General features: G+C 37.0%; 2 protein-coding genes across 7 annotated transcripts in view; both read left to right on the top strand.

Annotated features, from left to right (window-relative positions):
• The window catches only part of PRKAA1 (protein kinase AMP-activated catalytic subunit alpha 1), a 32,838-nt gene extending 13,679 nt beyond the window's left edge, over nt 1-19,159 (top strand). For all 3 annotated transcript variants that reach the window (XM_044232495.1, XM_044232497.1, XM_044232496.1), the window contains 8 exons: nt 494-635; nt 2,289-2,382; nt 6,065-6,209; nt 7,538-7,625; nt 10,184-10,408; nt 11,797-12,283; nt 12,396-12,522; nt 16,256-19,159. In XM_044232495.1, the coding sequence (XP_044088430.1) occupies nt 494-635; nt 2,289-2,382; nt 6,065-6,209; nt 7,538-7,625; nt 10,184-10,408; nt 11,797-12,283; nt 12,396-12,522; nt 16,256-16,500 (1,553 nt within the window). In that variant the 3' untranslated portion in view covers nt 16,501-19,159. The remainder of the gene's footprint in view (nt 1-493; nt 636-2,288; nt 2,383-6,064; nt 6,210-7,537; nt 7,626-10,183; nt 10,409-11,796; nt 12,284-12,395; nt 12,523-16,255) is intronic.
• Nucleotides 19,160-22,558: 3,399 nt separating this feature from the next.
• The window catches only part of TTC33 (tetratricopeptide repeat domain 33), a 32,144-nt gene continuing 28,248 nt past the window's right edge, over nt 22,559-26,454 (top strand). The window contains exon 1 of one of the 4 annotated variants that reach the window (XM_044232499.1): nt 22,559-22,693. The gene's annotated coding sequence lies outside the window, so the exon portion shown is untranslated. The other 3 variants (XM_044232498.1, XM_044232500.1, XM_044232501.1) reach the window with 3 other exon arrangements.

A 26,454-nucleotide genomic window follows, 5' to 3' on the forward strand; every position in this document is an offset into this window, starting at 1 on the left:
TGTGTTGGTAGCATCAGGGAGTTTTTGGGATGATGAAACTGTTTGTATTTGATTTTAATGGTGGCTTTACCAATTTCTATATGTTAAAATCCATAGAGCTGTTCACCAAAAGAAAATAATTGTGTGGGGTTTTTTTTTGAAGTTCAGTTTGTATGTATGATAGCTTAAGAAATAAGTAAGAATTTAAAATAATAATAGAATTATTTAAAAAATAAGAATTTAAAAGGACAAAAGGCATACAGCAAAAGGGAAATCTCTTTTCTTTCTCTGTTAGTTTTCCAGTTTCCCTTTCTGAAAGAACCACCATTATCAATTTCCTATGTATTCTCCCATTTAATCACTCTTGGACATGTAAACATTTAGGGGCGAATCAGGCAGAACTGAAAGGAACTTAAATTTGCTCAGAATTTTTGGAGATTACTACTCTTAGAATACATCTAAAATGTTATTAATCAAGTCTGGCACTAATTTGTTAAAATTATTTTTCCTACAGTTGGCAAACATGAATTGACTGGGCATAAAGTTGCTGTGAAGATACTGAATCGACAGAAGATTCGAAGCCTTGATGTGGTAGGAAAAATCCGCAGAGAAATTCAGAACCTCAAGCTTTTCAGGCATCCTCATATAATTAAACTGTAAGATCTGATTATATTAAATATAGTCATATCATTTTTTAATCATTTTTGTTAACCTGCTTAATCTGACAAGGGAGAAAGATGACTGACATTTCTTGAATCATCTTTCAAGGTTTTAAAATTTATGCCTGTTCAAGTCTTTATCTAACCCCATTCATGGTCACTTAAACCTATGTCCATGTTCTGCCCTTGTGCTTATCAGCTGTTAACTTTCTCGTTCTTTCTTATCTTCTGGACGTGCTGTCTGATCAATAACTTTCTGTACCCCTATTGCTGTAGAAACAACAGTGATTCGCTAGTAGAAAATGTTGACCTCCACATTTCATATCATGTCATTTAGCCTCACTAGAGACAAGAGAAAGGCAGTAGAAAGGGTTTTTCCCCAAGCTGCTTATATCTGATAAAGCAAATAACAAATGATAGAATTTCAGGAATCCAGTATACAGAGGGGCAATAGTAGTATTATGGTGGTTTTACAGTTGCCAATTGTAGGTCTGCATAGAACTTTTTTATTGCTCCGTTTTCTTATGCGGGCTGTCACAATGCTAAGGCTTTTATACTGACCTGGCTGGCTCCAAATTTGTTTCACTCTCACCTCTTCTCATTTGCTGAGATACTTTGGTTTTAAGGTGCATATAGGTGCTGATGACCCCTCAGTACACATCTCCTGCTTTCATACCTCTTCCCTGAATCCCAGTTTCATACACCCACTGCCAACTCTGCATCTCCATTTGGATGCCAGAATTGAACTTTCTGTTACCCTCCCCCAAACCTGCTCTTATACACAGTTTTCACCCTCTGAGTTAATATCCAGTTCCTCAGGGCAGAAACATAGGACCATTCCCTAACTTTGTTGTTTCTCTCACTTCCTACCATCCATTCCATCTCTTTCTTCAAAATAGATCTAGGATCTGAGTGTTTCTCAGTTCCTTCATTGTCATCAACCTCGTCTGAGCCACCATCATCTCTCTCATGGACTCCTGCAGTAGCCTCTTGCTTCCCCTATACCATCCATAGTCAATTCTTCACGTTGCTGCCATAAAGTAAAGTTACCCTTTTAATAGATCAGACCACAAGACTACTTTGCTTAAAAACTTCAATAGCTTTGCATTTCCTTAGAATAGAAGCCAAAGCTTCATTCTGGCTTGTAAGGTTCTCTTTCCTCTGGTCTCCAGTTACCTCTTTGACTCTATATCCTGTTTGTCTCTGCCAGCTCACTCTGCTCTAGCCTTCTTTCCATTCCTCAAACATGCCAGGCAGGTTTCTCCCTCAGGACCTTTGCACTTGCTGTTCTCTTTGCCTGGTTCACCTTCTTCCAGATCATGGTGTGGTTTGCTCCCTTCTGTCAGGTTCTGGTCAAATGTTACTTTATCAGAGAGTCCTCCCTTAAACTCCCTGTATGAGCGATTCCCCTTAGTTTGCTTTGTTTCTCTTCATAGCATGTTCCACCACCTGAGATACTGCTTATTCATATAGTGTCTGTTTCCTGGCTCCTGGAACATGAACTCCATGAAGGGAGAGAATTTGTTTTGTTCCTGTAGTTTTCCCAGCTTCTAGCACAGTGCCTGCTGTATTATAGGCGCTTAGTAAACATTTACTGAATGGATGAATATACATGTTTTAATATTGGTAGATAATGTTTTCTCTCACCAGGTACCAGGTCATCAGTACACCATCTGATATTTTCATGGTGATGGAATATGTCTCAGGAGGAGAGCTATTTGATTATATCTGTAAAAATGGAAGGGTAAGCAGTTCTGATTTAATCCTGTATATATTTTGTAACTCCCCTTATTCCTTACTAGCTTCAAGATGTCAGAAAGCGATTTTGTTAAGAGGTCTACTTAATAACCAGTACCCTTAGTCATATATTTGTCTAGAGTCATAGACTATTTAGAGTTAGGAAAGACCTTAAAGATTACTTCCTTAGCCTGCTTACACAGATGTGGAAGCCAGGATACATAGTTTATGTTTTTAACTGTAGATCACTTGATTTATTAATGACAGAATTGGATTGAGACCCCAGAACTCATAGTCTTCCAACTCGTGCTTTGGGGTATAGAAATACTTGTAACATATATCTTGAATTATATACTTAATCCTTACAAAATATATTAATTCTTAAAGATCTAGGCCTTGGTAGTCAACCCTAGCCACATTTAAATTGCATTCGTTTTTTGGTTTCAGAAATCTGATGTACCTGGAATAGTAAGAACAGGCTCCATGAAGGAGGTAGGAATTAGACTTAAAGAATTTAGAGTTGGAAGGAACTTTAAAAGGCATTTGGAGCAGTATCTTAAGTTACAGACCCAAAAAATGAACACTGCCACCACCCCCTTCACCAGCCTCTCCCCGCCCCCCGCCCATGTATTTTCTCATACCCAGGTTATGTGGTATGCTAAAACCTCTTTCTAGGAGACCTATATCTAGCAATAAGAAGCCATTTTTTTCCCCCTCTCAAGCTAAAGTTCTTTATATCATTCATTTGTTCTATATAGCATATCTGTTTACTTTTATCAAAACCAAGCTCATTAAATAACCAAGTTAATTTTGATTTTACCATTTTTTGATATGGTTCATTTCAGTTTTCAGGTATTCCACTTCTTTGTTCACTAACACCCTCCCCGCCCCACCATGTTATGCCTGGAAAAATGGAAACAGGCACAAGCTGAATTGGTATCTTGTTTTCTTATCTTTTCCATTTGTCATTTCTTGATCATTTTGCTTTACATCATAGGAATTTTCTTCAATTTTTACTTGTTGTATACTAACAATTCAGCTGTCATATTTTCAATTTCAAAGATCTTTCTTGTTTTCTGACTTTGTTTTAAATAGCCAGTTCTCTGTAGATACAATAATCTTATCTGAGGATGACAATTAGGTTTTTGTTTTAAGTTTTTAATTTTAATTCCAGTATAATTAACATACACTGTTATATTAGTTTCAGATATACATACAGTGATTCACCAATTCTGTACATTATTCAGTGCTCATCATGATAAGTGTGCTCTTAATCCCCATCACCATTTCACCTGTCCCCCCGCCCTTACCCCCACTCATCTCTCCCCTCTGGTAACTATAACTTTGTTCTCTATAGTTAAGAGTCAACAGTTGTTGTGTGTGTGATTAAGTCTTCATCTATTTCCTGCATTGTTACTGTACCTTCTGTGTTCCATTTTACTGGCCTTGGTGTTTTGTACATGGCCCTTCCTCAGATGTTTGGTGATTCTTGGTTGTCCACTTATATTTGAGTGAGGTGCTAAATGCCAAGCTCATGTTAGGTGGAACTTATTGATTGGTGGGCCTTCCCATTGGTTGAACAGGTAGGGATCTGTCCATTTTATTAGGGTATACCAAATGTCCATGATTTCAGATATTTTCCTTAGATCAGAAAGTTGCTCCAGAAGAAACCTTGCAATTTCCTTGAGGGTATTAGCTTTGTTCTCAGTATTCTGAGAGCTGAATTGAGAAGAGGCCTGCAAGTCTCAGTAGTTAGTATTTGAGTTCCACTTAATTCCCATGTTTTCCTTCTGGTGCTTCATCCCTGCCTTGGTGTCCTTGAGAACAGAGCTGGTTCAGCCTTCCTAAAGAGTAAATCATGGGTCTCATTCACTGGTTGGGGTGAGTTTAAAACTTCTTTTTTAACCAACCGTCCTGTTTTCAGTTCTCCTCTCCTTCCTCCCTTCCCAAATTCCCAAGGCTTTTAAGCTTTTCCAGGGTTGTGTGTGCAGGCTAGTTTACTATTGGTTTCCACCCCTGTGGGCTTAGGTTTCAGCTCTCTCTTGTGAAGTCTGTATCACTGTTCATCTATTCTATAGTTTAGTGATTCCTCTTTTAAAAAAAAAAAAATTAGATTCAGTTTTTCAATTTAGTTAACATATAGTGTATTAATTAGTTTCAGGGGTAGAATTTAGTGATTCATCAGTTGCATATAACACCCAGGGCTCATGACATCAAGTGTCCTCCTTAATGCTCACTGACTCCTCTTGATTACTGTTGTCATTTCTCTTGCTCTTTTTGTCTTTGCTAAGACACTTTTTTTGTCTTTGTTAAAACACTTTTGCTAAGACAAAGTGTTCCAAAGTGTGGAGACAGAAGGTTTAATCTGCCATGTTTAACTGGAAATATGCTTTAACTTTTCTAATACTCTTTTGTAGACTTCTCTTCCTTCATCTTCTGTATTGTATTTATTGTCAATATAGTATAATTTTAATTTTTGTAGCCTGTTTGGTTTACCTGTTATGTTTTGTTTAATCAGTTTTCTTTGACATTTAGAACACATTCTTATGTTCATTTAGTATATTTGACATAAAGTTGTATTAAAATTGAACCTACATTTCTTCTAGAAATAAATGAGATTGCTAACACATTGTTATTTTCTCTAGAAGAAGGGTATCCATACTACTTCAATAGTTTTAATTTTGCTTTCAAAAGAAATTAATAGTTTATCTTTTCTCCTAGATTGTCCATGCCTTGTGAAGTATAGAAGTCTGGTTTTAGAATGCTAATTTGTGGCCTCTGTTAGAGAATTGCATATTAGAGTCCTATGTCTAGAGAATTAATAGGCTGTTTATTAAATGTTACTTCTTGGTGCAGGCTCATCCAAGTAATGGTAATTATTTCTGGGGAAAAGAATCATAAAGTAAGAAAATATGGAGAAATGGAATGAGAAGTTTTTTTGTATGAGAACTTTTTAAAGAATATTTTAAAAAATGTTAGTTGCTACATAACTTTTTTCAGAAAACAGACTTAAAGATACATGCTTTTTATATTTTATAAAAGAAATTAATAAAAGGTTTTTTTTTGTTAAAATTAAAATGTCTTTTTTTGGAGGACATATAATTTGGTTGCTCACTAATTCATTAAAAATCTTGAATGTTACTTCCTCATATAGTCTAAAATATTATCATCCATCCCAGCATAATTCTTTGTGCCCTTATTCTGCTTTTTCTTTAAAACACTCCTTGATGTTATATTTATTTCTTTATTGTCTATTTTCATCAACTAGATTAGGGTCTTTGTTTTATTCACTGCTGTATCTTGAGTGTCTGAAACAGTGCATGGCACATTGAAGATGTTCAATAAATATTTGTTAAAGGAATGAAGGATTAAACATATCCAATTTATAGGAGAGAAAATAGGTTTAGTTTCAGGTAGAAATTGAAACTATTTGACATAGCTCATGAAATACAGAGGAAAGCAAGCTATTACAATGTAGTTGGAAGAATGGTAATAGAAAGTCAAGTTACTGATTTGGATTCCAGGGTCCTCTTAGCATTTTGTGCTGTATATATCCATCTTGTCCCCATTTCAAAAGTATCTCAGGAGGAGGTTTCATGCATTTTGACAGTCTTATAGGTTGGAGAATTGTAGGTAGAAGAATTTCTTCTGAAAAACATATCTTTAAAATGCCTCTCTACTTTTCTTAGCTGGATGAGAAAGAAAGTCGGCGCCTGTTTCAACAGATCCTTTCTGGTGTGGATTACTGTCACAGGCATATGGTGGTCCATAGAGATTTGAAGCCTGAAAATGTCCTGCTTGATGCACACATGAATGCAAAGATAGCTGATTTTGGTAAGGAGATTTTTATAGTTTCCCATATTCATTATGTTTAACAAACATCAATAGCATTCTTCAGATAATTTTTACTTCTGCATAATGGATTGAGCACCCCAAAATAGTATATCCTCATCATTTTGTCTATGAACGTACAAAAAGAAGACATAAGGAATTCTCTTCTTAGCTTTATGTTTTAAAAATTGAGTCTTATGATAATGGGTAAATAATTTAAGTAGGCAGCCTTAGAAGCATCATTTGATTTGTGACTATTTGTGAAGAAGTTAGCAACCTTATTTCCAGTGTATTCTTTTGATCAAGTATAGAGCAAGAGGAAAGAGATAGGAATGGAGTTACTCAGACTCTGAAAGCCAGAGGTAAATTATACGAACAAAATTTAAAAAAAAGTAAAATATTTTAAATGATAGGAAAGCATAATTTCAGCTTGGAGGAATATTATTTTGATTGTCAACAATTAATTTATTTTTCCTTTATTTTCTATGTAAGTTGCCACTGACATTATTAAATCTAAGAAAATGAATCTCTGCAACTCTCTTTTGCTTAGCTTCAGTTCAAATCAGAGGAGGTTGTTATAACTATTTTCCTCAGTTTTGGATATATGTATTTTAATCTTTAGAGATTCATTGAGCACTGTCAGCTCTGAGCTACTGATTTGCTGCTGCTATTGTAACTGACTGACTTATTTGACTTCCTTATTCCTCAGTTGTCATGATGATGATTATTTGTTTTGCTCTTTTTTTTTTAAGATTTTATTTTTAAATAATCTCTATACCTAACCTGAGGCTTTTACTCATAGTCCTGAGTGTAAGAGCTGCATGCTGTAAGAGCCAGCCATGTGCTTCGGTCATGATTATTATTATTTAGTGCATTTTTGAGGAGGCAGAGGTTTCTTCTTGGAGTAAAACTGTACGGAAGCTTTGATACTCAAAGTTAATGTTTTTTATTTTTTTTTTTAAAGAATCAGAACAGGGTTTAATAGAAACTTTGAACTTTAATTCTTCTACTCATCTGTTGTATATTTTTTTCTAGTATCTATATTAATAAATTTAAATATGCCAAGTTTATTATAGTAAGCAGAATAACGAGTAGCTTAATATATGCTCATTAAATTCCAATAATGCACTAACTTTAAATAGTGAAATAGATTACAAATTTTAGGACATAATGGCAAAATATTTGGGAATAGTAAAGACAGAATTTGTTGAAACAAAGGACAAAATGATGGTTTATCACTTTAATGCAAACTCAATTTTACTGTTTAATGGAGTTTTGTTTTTATTTTTGTCCTTGGAAAGTCTTGAATAGTTGATTTTGTGCATTTTCAGGTCTTTCAAACATGATGTCAGATGGTGAATTTTTAAGAACAAGTTGTGGCTCACCCAATTATGCTGCCCCAGAAGTAATTTCAGGAAGGTAGTATTTGACACCCTTTCTTCCACCCCAGTACATTTATAATTGTCTTTTTCTCTTAGATTTATCTATCTATAGTAAATTCTAGTGAAAGGAAAGACATGTAAGGCTTATTCTTTCCTTATCCAGAAAGTGTTATGTTTTAAGACTAAAACATAAGTGAGTAAGAATTAAGGATTCCATTTATAGAAGAGAATATTGGTTTGGAAGTCAATACTGTATATAAAGTAGTTAGATGAGAATATGTCTCACTTTTTCCCCCAGTAGAAGAAATTGAAGGTTTAAAACTAGCAGATTTCTTTTTCTTTAAAGATTTATTTATTTTAGAGAGAGAGCATGTGTGTGTGTGCCTGTGAGATTGGAGAGGGGAGAGGGTGAGAGAGAATCCTAAGCAAACTCCCTGCAGAGCATGGCGTCTGATGGGGCAGGGGGGGCTCAATCTCAAGAATCAAGACCTGAGATCGAGCCCTGAGCCAAAATCAAGAGGCAGAGGCCCAACTGACTGAGCCACAGCAGCTCACAGATCCTAACACCAGCAACTTTTAGAGGTCACACATTAAAAATTTGAATATAGAAATAACCTACTAGTTAGAAATGGTTTACTTAGGTGAAGAGTTAAACCTGTAATGTATATTTAATTTTTCAGATAGAAGGCATTTTTTTAAAGATATATTTACTTGTTTTACAGAGAGAGCGCGCAATCCAGCGTGTGTGAGCCAGTGCACACACACGCATGAGTTGAGGGTGGGGCAGGGGGAGAGGGAGAGAAATCCTTAACCAGACTCCCTGCTGAGTGCAGCCCCGATCCCAGAGCCCTGAGATCATGAGCTGAAGCAAAATAAGAGTCGGATGCTTAATTTGACTGAGTCACCCAGGTGGCCCTGATAGAAAGGCATTTTGTAGTAGCTTTATGTTTATGGACTGAAGTATGCTAAAATCTTCAGACTTCTTTATTTTGAATTTTTCATTTTTAAATCTTCTAGAGACTACAGTATTGTAAGAACTCTAACTTCTTAATTATTGGCCATTAGCATTGAGAGCATGAGGATCTTTGTACAGTACATAGCTTAGATGGCAGGAAAATTTAATTTTTTGAAGAGTAATTTTTCTTGGGACACCTGGGTGGCTCAGTTGGTTAAGCCTCTGTCTACGACTCAGGTCATGATGTCAGGGTCCTGGGATCGAGCCCCGTCGGGCTCTCTGCTCAGCAGGGAGCCTGCTCCCTGCCCTTCCGCCCCTCTCTGCCTGTCTCTCTGTCTACTTGTGATCTTTCTCTCTGTCAAATAAATGGATGGAATCTTTAAAAAAAAAAAAAGAGTAATTGTTCTTCACTCTCCTACAAAAATTGAAGAGTTAGGTTTGTTTACTAATTTTTGTAATTAACTTTTTTTTTTTTTAACTTTTAATAACTTTATACTCAAATCCTCCTTGAATGATTCACATTCTAATTCACAATGCAGATATACTATGGTATTTTCTGTCTGTTTTCATAAGCTTTCTTGCCTAGTCTGCTCAGAGAAATTATATTTGGGTAAAGGCATGGCTATGAATAAGGCAGAAGTATTTAATTTTAAATTTATCAAGGTTCATCATTATCTTTTTATATCAGCTTAATGTTCAAAAAACGCTTTTAAATTACTTCATTTGTGTCATGTAAATTGTTTTGGAAGAAAACAGTTCAAGACCTTGTGGTAGTGTTAATTAAATAGAAGAAATGTATTATAAATATGCATATATACGTGGGTCATTAATGAAGTCTCCTTTTTCAGTTTAGATAGGTCTTCCTATAAGGTCTGGATGAGTGGGAACTTTTACTCAAAGCAGTATTTATGGATCAGTTCAACAATTTATTTCATCAGTTTATAGACCTTCTTTCCCCAAAACCAGACTGAGCTAACAGCCTTTGGTAGATAAGTCAGTTGGCTACATTGTATTGCAAATACCAGTTTAGAATCTTCTGTGAACCAGTCTGCTGGGCTTTCTTCCACAGCCTCAGGTCCTTTTTGCCCTGGTAGGAGGTCTTGGGCTACTGGGAGAAGTGGGTTTAGAGTTCGTCACTAAAGAACATTCTTTTTTTTTTTTTTTTTTTTTAATATTTATTTATTAAGATTTTATTTATTTATCTGACAGAGATCACAAGTAGGCAGAGAGGCAGGCAGAGAGAGAGGAGGAAGCAGGCTCCCTGTTTTTTTTGCAGAGAGCCCGATGCGGGGCTCGATCCCAGGACCCTGGGATCATGACCTGAGCCAAAGGCAGAGGCTTTAACTCACTGAGCCACCCAGGCGCACTAAAGAACATTCTTAACTGATGTTATAAGGACCACAGTAAGGTAGTAAGAACGGAATTTTAGCTATAGTCTAAACTTTAAAAAATTCTTGACTTTTGTTTTCAAAGATGATACTGATAGAATTAGTATAGAATCTTTATGTGTAGTGTGTAGCGATGACCATAGAAACGACACTCTAATAATGCTTTATAAAGTATCCATATTTAAAATTTTTGACTGATTGACTCTCAAGTTTCTAATGATTACATAATCCAATTAATGTGTCCTGTTACAGATTGTATGCAGGTCCAGAGGTAGATATATGGAGCAGTGGGGTTATTCTCTATGCTTTATTATGTGGAACCCTTCCATTTGATGATGATCATGTGCCAACTCTTTTTAAGAAGATATGTGATGGGATCTTTTATACTCCTCAGTATTTAAATCCGTCTGTGATTAGCCTTTTGAAACATATGCTACAGGTGGATCCCATGAAGAGGGCCACAATCAAAGATATCAGGTAATAATGCAGCTTGGAGATTATCAGATCTAATAGTTTCAATGATACAAGTTAAGTGAAAGAAAAAGTTTCAGGACAGTATGTATAACATAATGCCATTTTTATCTTAAAAAATACAGTATATAGGCACATTTATTTTATTTTGGAATTTAAAAATACACACTGAACAGGCACCTTAGGGAACGAAGATTAGTAGTAAGGAGGGCTTTTGCTTTTTCACTTACGCATCTTTCTTTTGAAATTTTAACAATGAATATTGTAATTGTTTTTAAATTCGAAAAAACCACTAATATGAAGTAAAAAGGACCCTGGTGGGATTTACATGTGTAGTGACTCTTCAAGATTTTCTGTAGTATGCCTCATATTTGACTTTCATGTATTCTCATTAGGATTAATACTTTTCAATAGTAGTAAATTTCTGTTTCGCTGTTTGAGTTCTGATCTTTTGAATTATTCTTTTCTTCTTTTGTTCACTTCAAGTTATAAAGAATTTTAATTTAAGGTGTAATTTTGGGCTAGTACATACTGAATCACATGTGAAATTACTGGTTTATAAGTTTAATATGGAAGGGCATGTTCCACCACCAGTGGAAAAGGACAAATCATTCTCTAAAATTTAAAATATCTAAGTGAGAGATCCTTTTTCTTATGTTTTACATATTTTTTCCAATTTAAATGTAATGTGTAACAACTGGAAAAGACTTAGAAGACACCCAAAAAATAGAGAACTAAAATGATCTCTAATTCTGTCACCCAGAAGATAGTCCTTATTCTTTTGGGTGTTTTGCTTTCTTGATGTTTCTAGTTTTAGCAGTTTTGGATATAATTCAGGTGAAACATATCCTTTTATACATGAAGTTAGGAAACTCTCAGTTCCTTCATTAAAAATGCAGAGATATTTTTATCTTCATAGAATTGTTTTGTGAAGTGAGATAATGTACAGTAAGTACTTAGCCTGAAACCAGCCACATGGTAAGCATTCAGTGAATGATACCTGTTTTTGTTGTTATGGTATTTTCACCTGACATTATATCAAAAGAGAATTATAATGAAGCCACAGAATATGTTATTTTTCTGAGCTGGAAATAAGCTGGTCTTTGTCATTTATTTGTCAGTCATTTGTACCAAAACTTTAAATAAAAGTGGAGACATTTCTTTTCCTGTTGGTACGGCACTGCTTTCTCCTTCTTAAAACCAGAAGGAGGTTGAAGCATTTCCTCCAGTGTACACAATGAAATGTGAGCCAGAAGAGGAAAGTCTCTTTGAAAAAATGAAAATACAATATGAATACAAATATAAATGAATTCATATCCTAAACTCCCCAAACTGTTACTTGCAGTCTCATCTCTACTCAAAATTCTCCTCCTGACCCTGCCATTTTCTCTCAGGGAACATGAATGGTTTAAACAAGACCTTCCAAAATATCTTTTTCCGGAGGATCCATCATATAGTTCAACCATGATTGATGATGAAGCCTTAAAAGAAGTATGTGAAAAATTTGAGTGTTCAGAAGAGGAGGTTCTCAGCTGCCTTTATAACAGAAATCACCAGGACCCTTTGGCAGTTGCCTACCACCTCATAATAGATAACAGGAGAATAATGAATGAGGCCAAAGATTTTTACTTGGCAACAAGCCCACCTGATTCTTTTCTTGATGATCACCATTTGACTCGGCCCCATCCTGAAAGAGTACCATTCTTGGTTGCTGAAACACCAAGGGCACGCCATACCCTCGATGAATTAAATCCACAGAAATCCAAACATCAAGGTGTAAGGAAAGCAAAATGGCATTTGGGAATTAGGAGTCAAAGTCGACCAAATGATATCATGGCAGAAGTTTGTAGAGCAATTAAACAGCTGGATTATGAATGGAAGGTAAGAAAGAAAGGGCAATCTGATTATAAGCACATTTGGCAAACCTGTAGTCTATAAAGTGTTTTCTAGAAGAACTGCTTTTGATTTTGTTTTTGTCCATACCATACACTAGGTTGTAAACCCCTATTATTTGCGTGTTCGAAGGAAGAATCCTGTGACAAGTACATACTCCAAAATGAGCCTACAGTTATACCAAGTGGACAGTAGAACATACTTACTGGATTTCCGTAGTATTGACGGTATGTACATCCCACAAAATAACATAGTTGACATACTAGAGTTGTTACCTAATTGGCTTTTCAGTCTTTGATTCTTTTGAAGCTGCTGCTGCTGCTGTTTTTGGTTTTTTTTTCCCCCTTTTGGAGAAGGTTTATTGAGAGAATTTCCACAGTGAAGTACCCCCACATAAGAGTAGTTTGCACGTTTCAGCTTGTCTTGTTTAAATCTGGGGCTGTCCTTCACCTGCTTCTGGCATTTTAATGTGCTCTGAAAAGGGCAGATTTCTCCCCTTGACGTCAGGGTCATCTTCAGTCACACCCCCAGCCTTTGCTTGAGGCAGGTCCTAGAGATCCGCTTCTGGCCCGGTCCTTGAGCCACAGATGCTCTTTCAGTTGCCTTCCTTTGATGAGTAGAACATCCTCTCAGGTGGTGCCTCCTCTTGTTTTGGTCGCTCTCCCTGGGTAGTTGTGCACCCACATGCTGGTTAGACCCTCGATCATCTTTTCTTTGTTTGGATTTGGATCTTGACCTGACTTGGCCACTCCTAGTTCACCCAGTTGAATTAAGGTAGCGAGAAAGCTCACAGCAGAGAGAACACAACCGCCTCGATCGAGGCTCTGCTTACCTCTTTCAAAGCTTCTTGGATTGTTCCTAGTAATTCAGTAGCAAAGGAGTATAAAATGTGATTTTGTGCCTCTGTGATGTCAGCATTTATGAATCGTGTTTTTCTTGTAATCTTACAGTGTATTGTCCTTTTAAGATTATCTTAAAGCCAGATGCACAGGATCACTGATCCTAAAGTGATAGTTTCTGCCACATTTCTGGTTTTTGGTGTGGTTCATTTTGGTAAGATAAAATGTTTTATTTGGAAATAAATATTGATTTTTTTATTAAGTATTTTTTATATCTGATATTTAATATTTTTAATTTTCATTTAAAAGTTAAAGTACAATTAGCTTTTAGAGTTGATTGATAAGGCAATGTGAACAGATTTGATTAGTAGCTCATAGAACAAGAAATTATTTGTCAATTAAGCTTGCAGGGGACTGAGAGAGAAGAGTTTTGGACAGGTTAGGGACTTAACAGTTATTTTTCTCTTCTCACCCAGTCTTTTGCTCCCAGCCTGAAGCTAGAGACGTATCAAAGATAAGCATCCTTTATTAGTTTTATGAGAGCTGCATGATTCCAATTTTATCTGTCTCTCAATAAAGTGTTCTTAAATAACCATTTTTTTTTTTTTTTTTTTAATTTGACAGAGAGAAAGAGAGCATACAAGCAGGGGGAGTGGTGGGTAGAGGGAGAAGCAGACTCCCTGCTGAGCAGTGAGCCCAGCCCCGATGCAGGGCTTGATCCCAGGACACTGGGATCATGACCTGAGCTGAAGGCAGACACATAACTGATTGAGCCACCCAGATGCCCCAATAATAGATAACTTTTATATGAAGTCACTGTGTAAGAATTCCTGGGACTAAAGCATCTTATGTTCAAGATAACTGTCATAATTAGTTACAAGTGATGTTGTTAACTTTAATTTTAGATTGTTGTCCATTTCTGTTTATCTACAGTCATAAACAATCAGAGACAATCGATGGTCAAATCACTGAAATATTCGTACTTTTTAAGTTGGGTATTTTATTTTAATTGGTCATCAAAATGATGACATTACTGCAGTATAAAATCTTTAAAGTACCTTCTTGAGTTTTTTTTAAAGAAACATTAAATATTGTTTTACTGTTTCAATATTTTGAAAACCTGTACTTAGAAAATGCCTTTGATTACCATTATGTATAGTTTGCTATACATAACTATACTTAACTATTTAGACTGATTAAGTTGAGGCAAATTATTAATTGCAGAAAGCAGACATTTTTGTTCTTATTTTATTTTGTTGTTATTTTTAAATGGGAAAAATACCTTGTTTGCCAGTGTATATATATGAGTAGATTATAATAGACTTTTCATAAATGGTATGATACCAAGCGTGGTTTGAATTTTTTTTTTTCTTTTAAGATTTATTTATTTAGGGGTGCATGGGTGGCTCAGTTGGTTAAGTGTCTGCCTTTGGCTCAGTTCATGATTTCAGGGTCCTGGGATCTGGTCCCACATTGGGCTCCCTACTCAGTGGGAAGTCTGCTGCTGCTTCTCCTTCTGCTGCTCCCCCTGCTCATGCTCTCTCTCAAATAAGCAAATAAAATCTTTTAAAAAAATGTTTCAAAAATCTATTTATTTGAGAGAGAGAGTAAGAGGGAAAGGGGTAGAGGGAGAGAGAGAACACCAAGCAAATTCCCCACTGAGCATGGGGCCCTATGTGGGGTTTATTCCCATGACCCTGAGATCATTACTTGAGCCGAAATCAAGAATTGGATATTTAACTGACTGAGCTACCCAGGCACCCCTGAAATTTATATTAATTCAGATTTCCCATGTACGTACACTCTTAAAAACTGATTTATGTTATCTGTTAAAAAGCCTGATGGAACACAGGTGATTCACAATTCAAGTAAATACTCTCTCTATCCCAGCATTATTAAAGAGTATAACTATATATATGTTCTCTCACAACAGAGCCTTTAATTAAGTACAAGTATATAGCAGTTCTTCATTGGCCAAATCAATTGAATTAAGATTTATTGCTACTTCTGTTCATCTAAGGTTATATGGAACTGTTAGATGCGATTTACCTATGAGTTTTTTGACTTCTTTATAAACCAAAGGATAGTACCTTTTTAGTGTCAGAAAGACACAGGTTTGAGTGGTGATAGAGTGGCTAGAGCTGTTTGTCTGCTTCTCTCTCTATCCAGATGCTGTTTATCCGCTAACAACATATTAATGTAGTCTGTGATATGGAATGTATTTTATATTTCTCATTGTATTTGGATCAAATTTATAACCTTGGGTTTATTAGCCTCTGAGTTTGCCAGTTGAATGGGTGTTTACTGTTTTGTTTTGTTTTAAAGATTTTATTTATTTATTTGACAGAGAGAGAGAAAGCACAAGCAGGGAGCGGCAGGCAGAGGGAGAGGAGAAGCAGGCTCCCTGCTGAGCAGGCAACCCGATGCAGGGCTCGATCCCAGAACCCTGGGATCATGACCCAAGCTGAAAGCAGATGCTTAACTGACAAAGCCACCCAGGCACTTTGAACATTTACTGTCTTTGTACTCTGTTTCCAACTTTAGTTTTTCCTTGATTTCTGTTTGTTGGAATCATTCTCTTCTATGAGATCTTAACTATGAAGAGCATATGGGAGAGTGAAAAGCACTGAAATGATAGGAGATGCAGGTTCTAGATTTACCTCTCTGTTCATTTATTACCTATGGCAAGTCACTTCACTTTCTGGGGTTTATATTTATTTATCAGTAAAACAAAGGGTGGGATGAGATTATTTCCATTGTTATTTCCAAATTTTAAGTGCATTTATTCTATGATTTTAATACAGAGGGATTAATTTTTATCACTAGGGAAGGATGTTTATTGAGTCCCATGGTTATTAGTTTATTGGGCTTTTAGCTTTGGATTGCAAGACTGATGAGTAACTGTGTACTGTACCCAATCTTGATTAGCCATCAGGAGAATACATACTGTAAGGAAAAAAGGCAAATGGTTTAACACAGACTCATCACCTCTATTTTAGAAAGTATTCAGCATAAACATGGTTTTAGTAGCTGGTCATTGGTCTGAAAGAAGCAAATTAAATGCTATTAAACTTTTGGGGGGTGTCATGGATTATAATCCATTGAAATTTTTTTTGTCCAGATGAAATTACTGAAGCCAAATCAGGGACTGCTACTCCACAGAGATCGGGATCTGTAAGCAACTATCGATCTTGCCAAAGGAATGATTCAGATGCTGAGGCTCAAGGAAAATCCTCAGAAGCTTCTCTTACCTCATCTATGACCTCACTTGACTCTTCTCCTGTTGACTTAACTCCGAGACCTGGAAGTCACACAATAGAATTTTTTGAGATGTGTGCAAATCTAATTAAAATTCTTGCACAGTAAACCTAAAACTTTGCTTATTTCTTTGATAGCAATAAGCATGCATAATAAATAATAGCCAAATGCTTCCATATATAATCAAGTTATACCTAATTATAACTGAGGATTGGCCTTTTGGAATGCAGTTTGCACAGAAATTGGAGTATGATTAGTAGTTAAAAGCCTAATGTGCAAAAATGAATTAAGATAATTTTGTTCATTGTTCAGTAGGCATAAAGCATAATGTAATATTCACAATGAATTATAGGTCTCTCAGGCTCACTTGATATTTGGCTATTTTATATTTAGTGTAGACAGGGCTTTGTAGAATATTAATTTACCATAAAGGCCTTCATATATTATTACATGTTGATGTGTTATATAACTGCTTCATAAATTTATTCAATAAATATTTGCCTAGAATCCCCAGAGATCTTTATAGGTGATTTTGTTTTGGGGGCTCCTTATCTTCTTAAATAGCAAGTATCTTCTAACTGTAGTGACAGTCTGGATGACTATTCCATATCTCTTCCCTTAATATTTTTTAGTATCTGGTGAGCATATCAAAGATATTAGACACAATTAAAATTTTCTCTTTAGCTTGGTAAGTCCAAAAATGCACAGAACTTATATATTCAGATACTCTAGGCACTAAGGTAAATCTTAGTTTGTCTTACTATATTCTGTATATAAATCTCTTTTTGTCACAAGAGCTGAGCTGCATATACTATAAATCATGTTTTTGTCAATCTCACAAAGTTCGCTGCTCATGTCAGTATTGAATGTATATAAAAAGTTTCTAGTCATTCAGTTATGTATCTTTTAAATTGATTTAGCACACAGAAAGAACATTTCTTACAAATTGTTTAAGTGCTCAGATACGACTTTTTCTCCCAAATTTTATTGTGAACATTTTTAAAAACAGAAAAATTGAAAGGCTGTAGGTTGGATCACATGTGTATCTACCACTTAGATTCCACATTGGTCAATGTTTTGCCATGTTTGGTTTATATCTATCTATCTATCTATCTATCTATATATAGATATAGTTGTGTATATATGTGTGTGTGTGTGTATGCTTTTTCCCCCTGAACCACTTGGCTGTTGCTGACGTAATCACCCTCAACGTTTCAAGCATTTCCTAAAAATAATGACATTTTCCTAAAACATAAAATTAGTAATTCCCTAATGTCATCCAACCATGCCCCAGTTGCCCTCCAAATTTCTTATATAGCTCATTATTTCAAACCAGGATTCAGTGAAAGTTTACAAATTGCATTTGGTTCTGTCTCCTTAGATAGGACATTATTATTTCAATATAATATGGAACAGATTAATTAGTGCTTCTAAATGGTCACATACGTTTTGGATTTTAGTCACTTTTTAAAAAGTAGCATTATGGGAACTGCCTAAAGATGGTTAAATAATCTTTGTACGATCTCTATATTTTCTTTTCCTTGCTCTTTCCTTTTTCCTAGTAGCATTCCGTAATAGTTGTAAATGAAAATTTAAAGTCATATCAGTTAAAATTGGTGTCCTGTGTATGCTAATAATAAAAAATACTGTATCACCCATAATTGCCTTATACTATTTTAACTCCAAGGTATTGATTTTTTGGTATCGATCATTTTTCCATTACAAAAGAGCTATCTTATTTCTCATTTCCTACCTTTGTATTATAGAAATGTTTTTGGCAAATACAGTGAGCACCTGTGTATTCAGACAGTAATGTACTCAAGTGTCTTGATAGCTTACATACTTAACTGTCGTAGATTTGGTTCCAGCGCCCCTAGAAACGTGCACTGAATTCAAAAGAAAAATCTTGTTTCTTTTTGTCCAGGGCTTCTCTATTCAACGTAGAATCTGAAAGCTGTATAAACTAATAGGAGTTCAACTTAAATAATAAGTTCACAAGTGTATTTATAACTTGTATGTGGTCCCTGTTTTGGGGAATATTGGCTTAATGTAGGGTCTGTAAAATGCAGCATTATGTTCCTGATGTTAAGAACAGAAGACTGTATTTTTAAAGTTACAAATTTGTATATAACTAAGGCATCTTCATAATGTCTCTATAAGCTGTTGAGGGGAGTTCGGGAGAACAAAAGGAGGAACCAATTAAATAGGACCTTCTAAAAATTGTTAATTTTGTAAACTTTGCTTCTTATTAAGTTATTGTGATTCCTTTTAGTTACTGAATTTTATTTTGAAGATATTTAAATATTGCACTTGTACAAATAGTATGATAAACGCACAGGTTATTGCAGTAAATTCTTTTTTAAGCTGGGATATTTGAAATGACAACTTTTGGTTGAATATGTCAAGGTTGCATCAGAACTTTCAAAAATTTGTAGTCTGCAAATTCTTACTAACTGAAGATAAAGGGAGTCAATGCAAATGATTTTTAATCTTTTTTATTATCTTTTCAGCAATTTATATTTTTTGTGATTTTCTGCAACCATATTTTTACTTTGTCTTGACAACTGAAAGATGTATAAGGTTTTTGCCAGAAATGTACTGTATACATAGTTTTAAATATAACAGATTTTACTGATATGTAAAAAAATTTTGCCATTAAAATAAATGATTTCTCACCGAGAGGAACTTTTCTACAGGTTGGGGGATATGGGAGCTTAATATATCTAATTTAATTTCACTGAAATAAACTCCATTGCTTTTACTTTGATTATATTTTCTCTTGAGATGCGTTTGTAGTTTTTCAGAGTTTTAAATTATTTTATACAAAAAGATGAGAGCACACTCTCCATCCCCCCTTCCCTGCTTTTTGCAGTGCTACCACTTACATGAATGAATGCTTGGTGGACTGTGGACTGTGGCTGGATGGAGAGCTTTGTGCATCTGTGCTCTGACTGGCACCTTCCAAATAAGAGACAAGTGTGTTGTATAAATCTTTTCCCCTAACTTTTGTCCATCTTCTCCACCCACAGCAGAAATCTCATTTTCATTGTGAATTCTCCTGACAAGGTGACTGAAATTCCACGTACAACACAACTATACATTGGTGATAGGGTAGAAATCAATCTTCGTAGTACAGTATCTCTGAGATGTGTTCATGTTTGTTTTGACTGGGGTATATTTAAGCATATAATTTAAAATACCTTGATTTAAAAAATGGATGATAAAGAAAAACATCATTTTTCATGTTACATTGTGCTTAAATTTTTTAACTTCTGGGAAAGCTAAGAAAAAAAGCACCTATTCATAGCAGACCACCTGTGCATCTTTTTGACAATGTGTCTAATTATAAAATACAATGCTTAAACACATCTTAGCATTCAACTGTGATCTTTGTCTCAACTAAATTACTGGTTTTTTATTTCATCTAAAAACCACCTGCACAAAAAATACTAAGATGAATACAATAAAAGCCAATGTAGTTACCCATTTTCTTTGTTGTCAACATTGGATCTGGTTAGAATTCCACTACTGTTAGAATTCAACTATAATGGGGCGCCTGGGTGGCTCAGTGGTTTAAGCCTCTGCCTTCAGCTCGGGTCATGATCTCAGGGTCCTGGGATCGAGCCCCACGTCGGGCTCTCTGCTCAGCGGGGAGCCTGCTTCCCCCTCTCTCTCTGCCTGCCTCTCTGCCTACTTGTGATCTCTCTCTGTCTGTCAAATAAATAAATACAAATCTTAAAAAAAAAAAAGAATTCAACTATAATGAAATCTTATATCCCATATGGCATCATTAGGCAGGGCTTGATTGAGGTAGATTGTTGGCATTCTAAATCTTTAAAATAGTTGGACAGTTGTAACAAAACAGTACTAAAGAATGTTATGAATAGCATGTAAGATTGTTTTTTTAGGGAATTTATAAGTTGCTCTAGATAATTTATTTTCCCTGACTGTATAAAATTGTACAATAAATTTTCTTGTTTGAAATATCAGTATTTATTGAACTGTCCTATTGTAGACAAATAGGCTGTTCTATTTATTGTGAGTGCCAATAAATGGTAACTATGACAAACTTAGAGGATTTCCAGCAACTTGGAAGATGATTATATTGTCAATTAACAGCATGAGAAATGTATTAAATATACTAATAGGTACTTCAAGTTCATTGGCTTAAGTAAGTGGTAGGTAGTGTGAAAACTTGGTGTGGGAGGTTGCCTTTACCAGTGTAAAACTACTTGGGAGTTTTAGGAAAAGATCCCTAGAAAGGGGTACACCTTCAAGTACCACTTAATAATTTGCACTGTAACCCATATGCCCTCAAACAGCTACTATGAACCAAGCACGAAGAATGTGACCATAAGGCATAAACCTGTGGTGAGTGTCTTGTCAGGGAGATACGTGTTCTTTAAAGGCTATAGAGGTATGTAGCTTAGAAAAGTACACAAATCATAAACATTTGGCTTGATGGATTTTCAGTGTTTTAGATTTGCAGTGAACATGGCCATGTCAGCTTCTCCCCATATTAAGAAACATGCTGCTACCTTTGTGTCTTTCATAATTAATATCAGAAGTTACATACTTCTATATGATACACTTCTATGATATGACAGTATATTCTGGGCAACACCATGAACTGTTTTTCTTGAAGTTAACCGGCTCCATTTGTTTACTTTCAGGGTAAGGCCTATTACATACCCAAACCTGAATAACCAGCTGGACGGCTGGTTGTTTTTCTAAATAAGAGTTGTAGTCCACAAAAATGTATCTATTTCAGTTTATAATGCAATCTCACAAGTGCTTTTACTTGAGACATCATACTTCAATACACAGCAGAAGTACTTTATGAGCATCAAGGGTCATTTTAATAAGTTTTACTGCTTCATGAAGGATATATATATATATATATATATTTTAAAAGATTTTATTTATTTGACACAGAGAGAGAGAGAGATCACAAGTAGGCAGAGCAGCAGGCAGCGGGTGGGGGGAAGCAGGGTCCCCGCTGAGCAGAGCCGGATGCGGAGCTCGATCCCAGGACTCTGACATCATGACCTGAGGAGAAGGCAGAGGCTTTAACCCACTGAACCATCCAGGCGCGCCAGTGAAGGATATTTTTGAGTGGTCTTTTTTTGGGCGGGGGGGGGGGTACTATGAGTGTGGTGGAGACGAATACAAGGACAGCTAGCACAGTTTGGTATCATTGCCTTGATGGCTGAGCTGCCATCAGTTTTACACACCACTGCTTTTCCATTACCAGTGCAATGTCAACGTTGTGAAAAGGCAAACGATGTCTTACTGTGAACAGGAAGGTAATGTGAAAAGGTCTTGGCAACCCTCGGGGGTCTGAGGCTTACCTCGGAGCATCATTGTTCCACAACAGCGGTTCTCAACGGGGCAGGGGTGGGGGAACGATTTTCCTTCCAGGGACCTCTGGCAGTGACTGGAGACAATTCTGGTCGTCGTCACAACAGGTGGTAGAGGCGACGGGAGTGGATGGAATGGAGTGGGTAGCTTCCAGGGATGCCGCTGAACATCCCACCCCGCACAGGCGAGCCTCCCTTTCCCCAACAAAGATGATGCAGTTTGAAACAGACCGCGGAGGCTGAGAAAGCCTGGTCTACAGAAATGATCTTCCTTTGCACAAGACAGCTACATCGGTAAATCCACAATCCTATTTTTTCAATTTCCTGAACAGTTCTCTGCGTTACATTTTCCCACTTAATTATTTTCAAGACGCAAACCACAGCTACTTTCAGGTTATACTTCTTATGGGCCCAACTTACTTGTTTTTTCCACTGTGAAGCCTACAGCTGAACCACTGGCCTCTCTCCCCGACCTGCTCCCCTGGACTCCTTTGCCATGGAGTTTTGCTTCTGTCCTTTGTGTCTGGCCGGTCTCTTAGGTAGGCTGTAAAGTCCTTTAGGGCATGGTCTTATCGTAATGGGATGAAATACTCCCAAATCTTTTCCCTCAGCCTCGACTGTTTCACCGGCGTACTGAACCGGGCACGCAGTCTGGCTGGGGTTGCCTCTCTCTGCGCTCCCCTCAACGCGCGCAGCCCTAATTTCCCGCGCTCACGCGCACTGCGGTCGCCTGTGCGCCGGACGCTCCCGGCTGCTACTAGAGGGCGCTCGGGGCGCGGGTGGCTCAAACTACAAATCCCAGAGGGTAGTGGGGTGGGAACGGCCGCAGTGACCTCTGGGATTTGTGGTCCCGAGAAAGGGATTGGCAACCACAAGGGCTCTGAGAGTCGCCTCTTCCCTGCCAGTCTCTCGGCGTGGTTCCGACGCCCCGGGTCGGCCAGGTCAGTTTCTTGGGAGACCTAGCGCCAAAGGCAGGTCGGTAGGAGGTCCAGCAGGGCAGCTTCCGGTTCCGGTGGGTAAAGGCAAGCACAATGTAAACACGGGCCCAGGGGAGTGGTCATCAGGTAAGTGGGGTTTACGCTGACCATGATGGAAGCTGGAGGAAGAATCCTAAACGAGGCTGGTGCGTCTGGTGGTTAGGGGAAAAAGCTTCAGATGTCGGAGTTGACACCCAACAAGGGCGTGGGCAGAGCGGGGACGCTAAGGTTGATCTCTGGAGACGAGCGGTTCCAGGGGGTCAGGCCCTCCCTTACGCCTGCGTCAGGAGCGGCTTCAGCGTCTCCACGGAGGCCGGGGCTGCTTTGACCTTCCCTTAGCGGTGGGAGGAGCGGACCCGAGCTTGCTTCCCACCCCGCGATGGGGGTGTCTGCCGCTGAGCACGGCCTGGTGAACTCGCGGGTGACGTCCAGGGCAGCCTTTATGAACTTCGCACGGGAACTTGCTAATACAGGTTTCTCTGTTACGGTGCTATTTTCGGGTAAATCGCTTCTTGAATTTCTGACCTCCGAGTACATCCCGGTACCCGAAGGATGCTGTTTCGGTTTTCTAAGGGTGCTCATCTGGTGCAGTTTCTCGTCTTCGGTGCAGTGAAGACATGCATTCTGGGCTTGTGGCTGGGAGAACTGTCCAGCCGTCCACAGTGATTGAATGCCTGCTGTAAGGATCGTTGGACCAACAGAAGAATTTAGAACCCAGCTTTGTTGTTTAGAGTTTTCATGGTGTTCATTAACTATAAGTCTGTATTAAATGAATTTGTGTTGTTTCATGAGTTTAATGTGAAACCTATAGGATTATGATTTACTCATATGACTTCTTACCCAGGTGAAAAAAACGTAAGCGCTGGGATGTTGGCGCCTCGTGCATCTAACTATAGACTCAGGAAAGCCTTATTTATAAGAAGTTTTAATTTGACGTTCAGATAACCTTAGTGGAACAACAGACTAGTACTAATTAAGATACCTGAATCAACTCTGAGTGTTCAGTTTTTCAGGTTAGAGACTGCTTCGCATATATCTTAGGACTCACCCTCCTTTTAAGGCTGCCAACTTTTATTTTTCAAAACTTATCCTCCCCTCCAGGAAGCCTCAAGTGTCTCCACTGAAGTCATAGTATCCTTTTTTACTCTCTAATAACACTTATTCTGGAGTGTATTGACTCTACTCTTGTCGTCTCCAGGCAGTTTTGAAGAAAATACAAAGCTCTGCTAATGGCCTTGGTAACAGATTCATGCTTTTTAACCTCGAGTGTGCCCCTGATATTGCTTGCTATCTTTATTCATCCCTTACTGTTGGTTTTCCTGTTTTCCCATTCTCTATAGTGATTACTTTGGAACTTTTCTATTCTTCTCAAGTACTCAAAACTGTTTCTTTTCCCTTTACTTGGACCTGCCTATTTCTCTGGAAAATGTGAAGCTTAGGGATAGGAAATCCTTCATTATTTTTCCCCCTATCCCTGAACTTACCTGTGCTTTTCACTCAATATTAACTCTTGTCTGAGGGGAATGTATTTCTTTCTCTCTCTTCAAGACTAAACTTGTCAACTACTAGTGGTCATCAGGCCTTGTATACACATGTAACCTCATTCTCGCCTGACCTCCACAGCCTCTGACCTCTAGAAGAGCTTAAAGGATTTGTGGAGGAAGATGGCAGAAACACCCAAGGCAGTGTTGTGTGTGACTTTTTCCATACATTGTTGAGAACCTCCATCTGGGGTCTTAGCCTGTCCCTGTCTTTGACATTTAGAACAATGGTTTGGGTTGAAGGTCTCTCTGTTCCTTTTTCCTTTCCTCTCCATCTTAACCCCTGCTCCCAATAATAATATAGACCCGACTGATGATTTTTAATGTAATTTCCCTACATAAATATACCAAATTTTCCTCTGTTAATGGGGTTCCCACATTACCTGGTTCCTCACATTGCTGAATTAGAAACAAAGTTCCATTTGGAAACTTGAAGCCAGAAAATGGAATTATCCTCATTCTTGTCATAGGGACAATTATAAACACTAGAGTTCTTATCTAGATATATTAACCTGGTATCTTATGAGACCTTCCTAATGATTTATTCTTTTACACTGTCTTAACTCTGTGCCTCTGGCCTTCTGTTCCAATGTAACCACACTTCATTTTGAGTCATTTCTTGGTTCTTCCCCCAAGTTACTTAAAGTCCTCTTCAAACATAGGAAACTCATATATATATCATATAATATATCTCCTATATTATAACGGGTCTGGGAAGAGAGTTTGGCATTGTCCTAATTCCCCACTATAGCTTATAATACATTACCCCTCTGGACTTTTTGAAAAATCCCTGCTCCAGTGGAAAGCATGTGGTTCATGTGTATCTGCCCATGCATTTCTTGATTGCTACAATGTATTGAACCTTCCTTGTATTAGTTAGAACTTAGGCACATGACCTGTAATTTTTTTACCCCTCCAAGTTCTGCCGTTATCTTGGGCCTTTGCATGTGAATAACTTCATAGTCCCTTTTACTTTTTTGTCTCCTTTCTTCTGTTGATTACTTGTATTTTATTTCAGCCATGTACATCGGTGATGAAGACCTTGACATCTGCTGGAACTTATTATTTCATTTCTCTCTTTCCCTTACTCCCACAATGCCCATTCTTTGATAGTGTTTATAAACACCTCTGCTTCATGGCTTTTCCTTATGCCCCTAGTTGATTATAATCACCTCAGGGTTTAGACTCCCTTAAGAATGGAATGAAAGCTGAGACACTCTTCTCCAGAATGCACACATAGAAAAAAATATATATACAATTCCAGGAATTTCTCAGTGTCTTTAAGCTTATCCATGCACATAGTAAGAGTTCTTGAATTCCTCAGTAAGACCCTTCTCTAAATACATAATTTGTTGAGTGCTTAATTTTGTCTCTCCAATTGTCCTTTCTTTGTTATCCTTTACATTTGTTTATCATTGCTGATTTACAAAGCTCAACATGTATCATCTTTTAGATTTACCCAGTAGTTCTGTGAATTAAGTTATTTACCAAGTTTGACTCTTTTAAAAACTTTTTTTATTGTGGAAAATTTCAAACATGTATGAGAAAGGGAAGTACAAGAAATCCTGTGTATGTATCACCTAATGTTACCAATTATCAGCCCAGAGCAATCTTTTCATCTATATTTCTCCTCTGTTGCAACCGCACCCCTGGTGATCACTTTGAAAAAAATTTCTAGATATCATTTAATCTCATGAAATATTTAGTATATATTCCTAAAAGATAAACATTCTTTTTATAAACATTAATTATAATAGTATTATCATACCTTAAGCAATAGCAATAATTCCTTGATATCATCACATCAAATCAGTGTTCTGGTTTCCTCTATTATTTCATAAATATTTCCTTCCCACTGGCTTCTTTGAATCCAGAACTAAACAAGATGCATAGGTTTTATTTGGTTAGTATATCTCTGAAGTCTCTCTTTAATTTCCCATCTTTCTCTTTTTTCCTGGAAGTTTGTTTCTTGAAGAAGCCAGTTTTATTTTTCTAAAGGTTTTTTTTTTTTTTAAATTTGCTGTCTTCATCTCCATCATGTTATCTAGCATGCTCATCCACATCACAGGTTTCTTATAAACTGGTAGAGTTTGGTACACTCAGTCTGATTCAGAGTTAGTTTTTGACTTCATAGGTCCAACATTTGTGACCTTCATAGGAACTTCATTGGTGGTATGGCCCTTC

Source organism: Neovison vison, chromosome 1, assembly GCF_020171115.1.
Source record: "Neovison vison isolate M4711 chromosome 1, ASM_NN_V1, whole genome shotgun sequence".
NCBI classification, from domain to species: Eukaryota; Metazoa; Chordata; class Mammalia; order Carnivora; family Mustelidae; genus Neogale; species Neogale vison.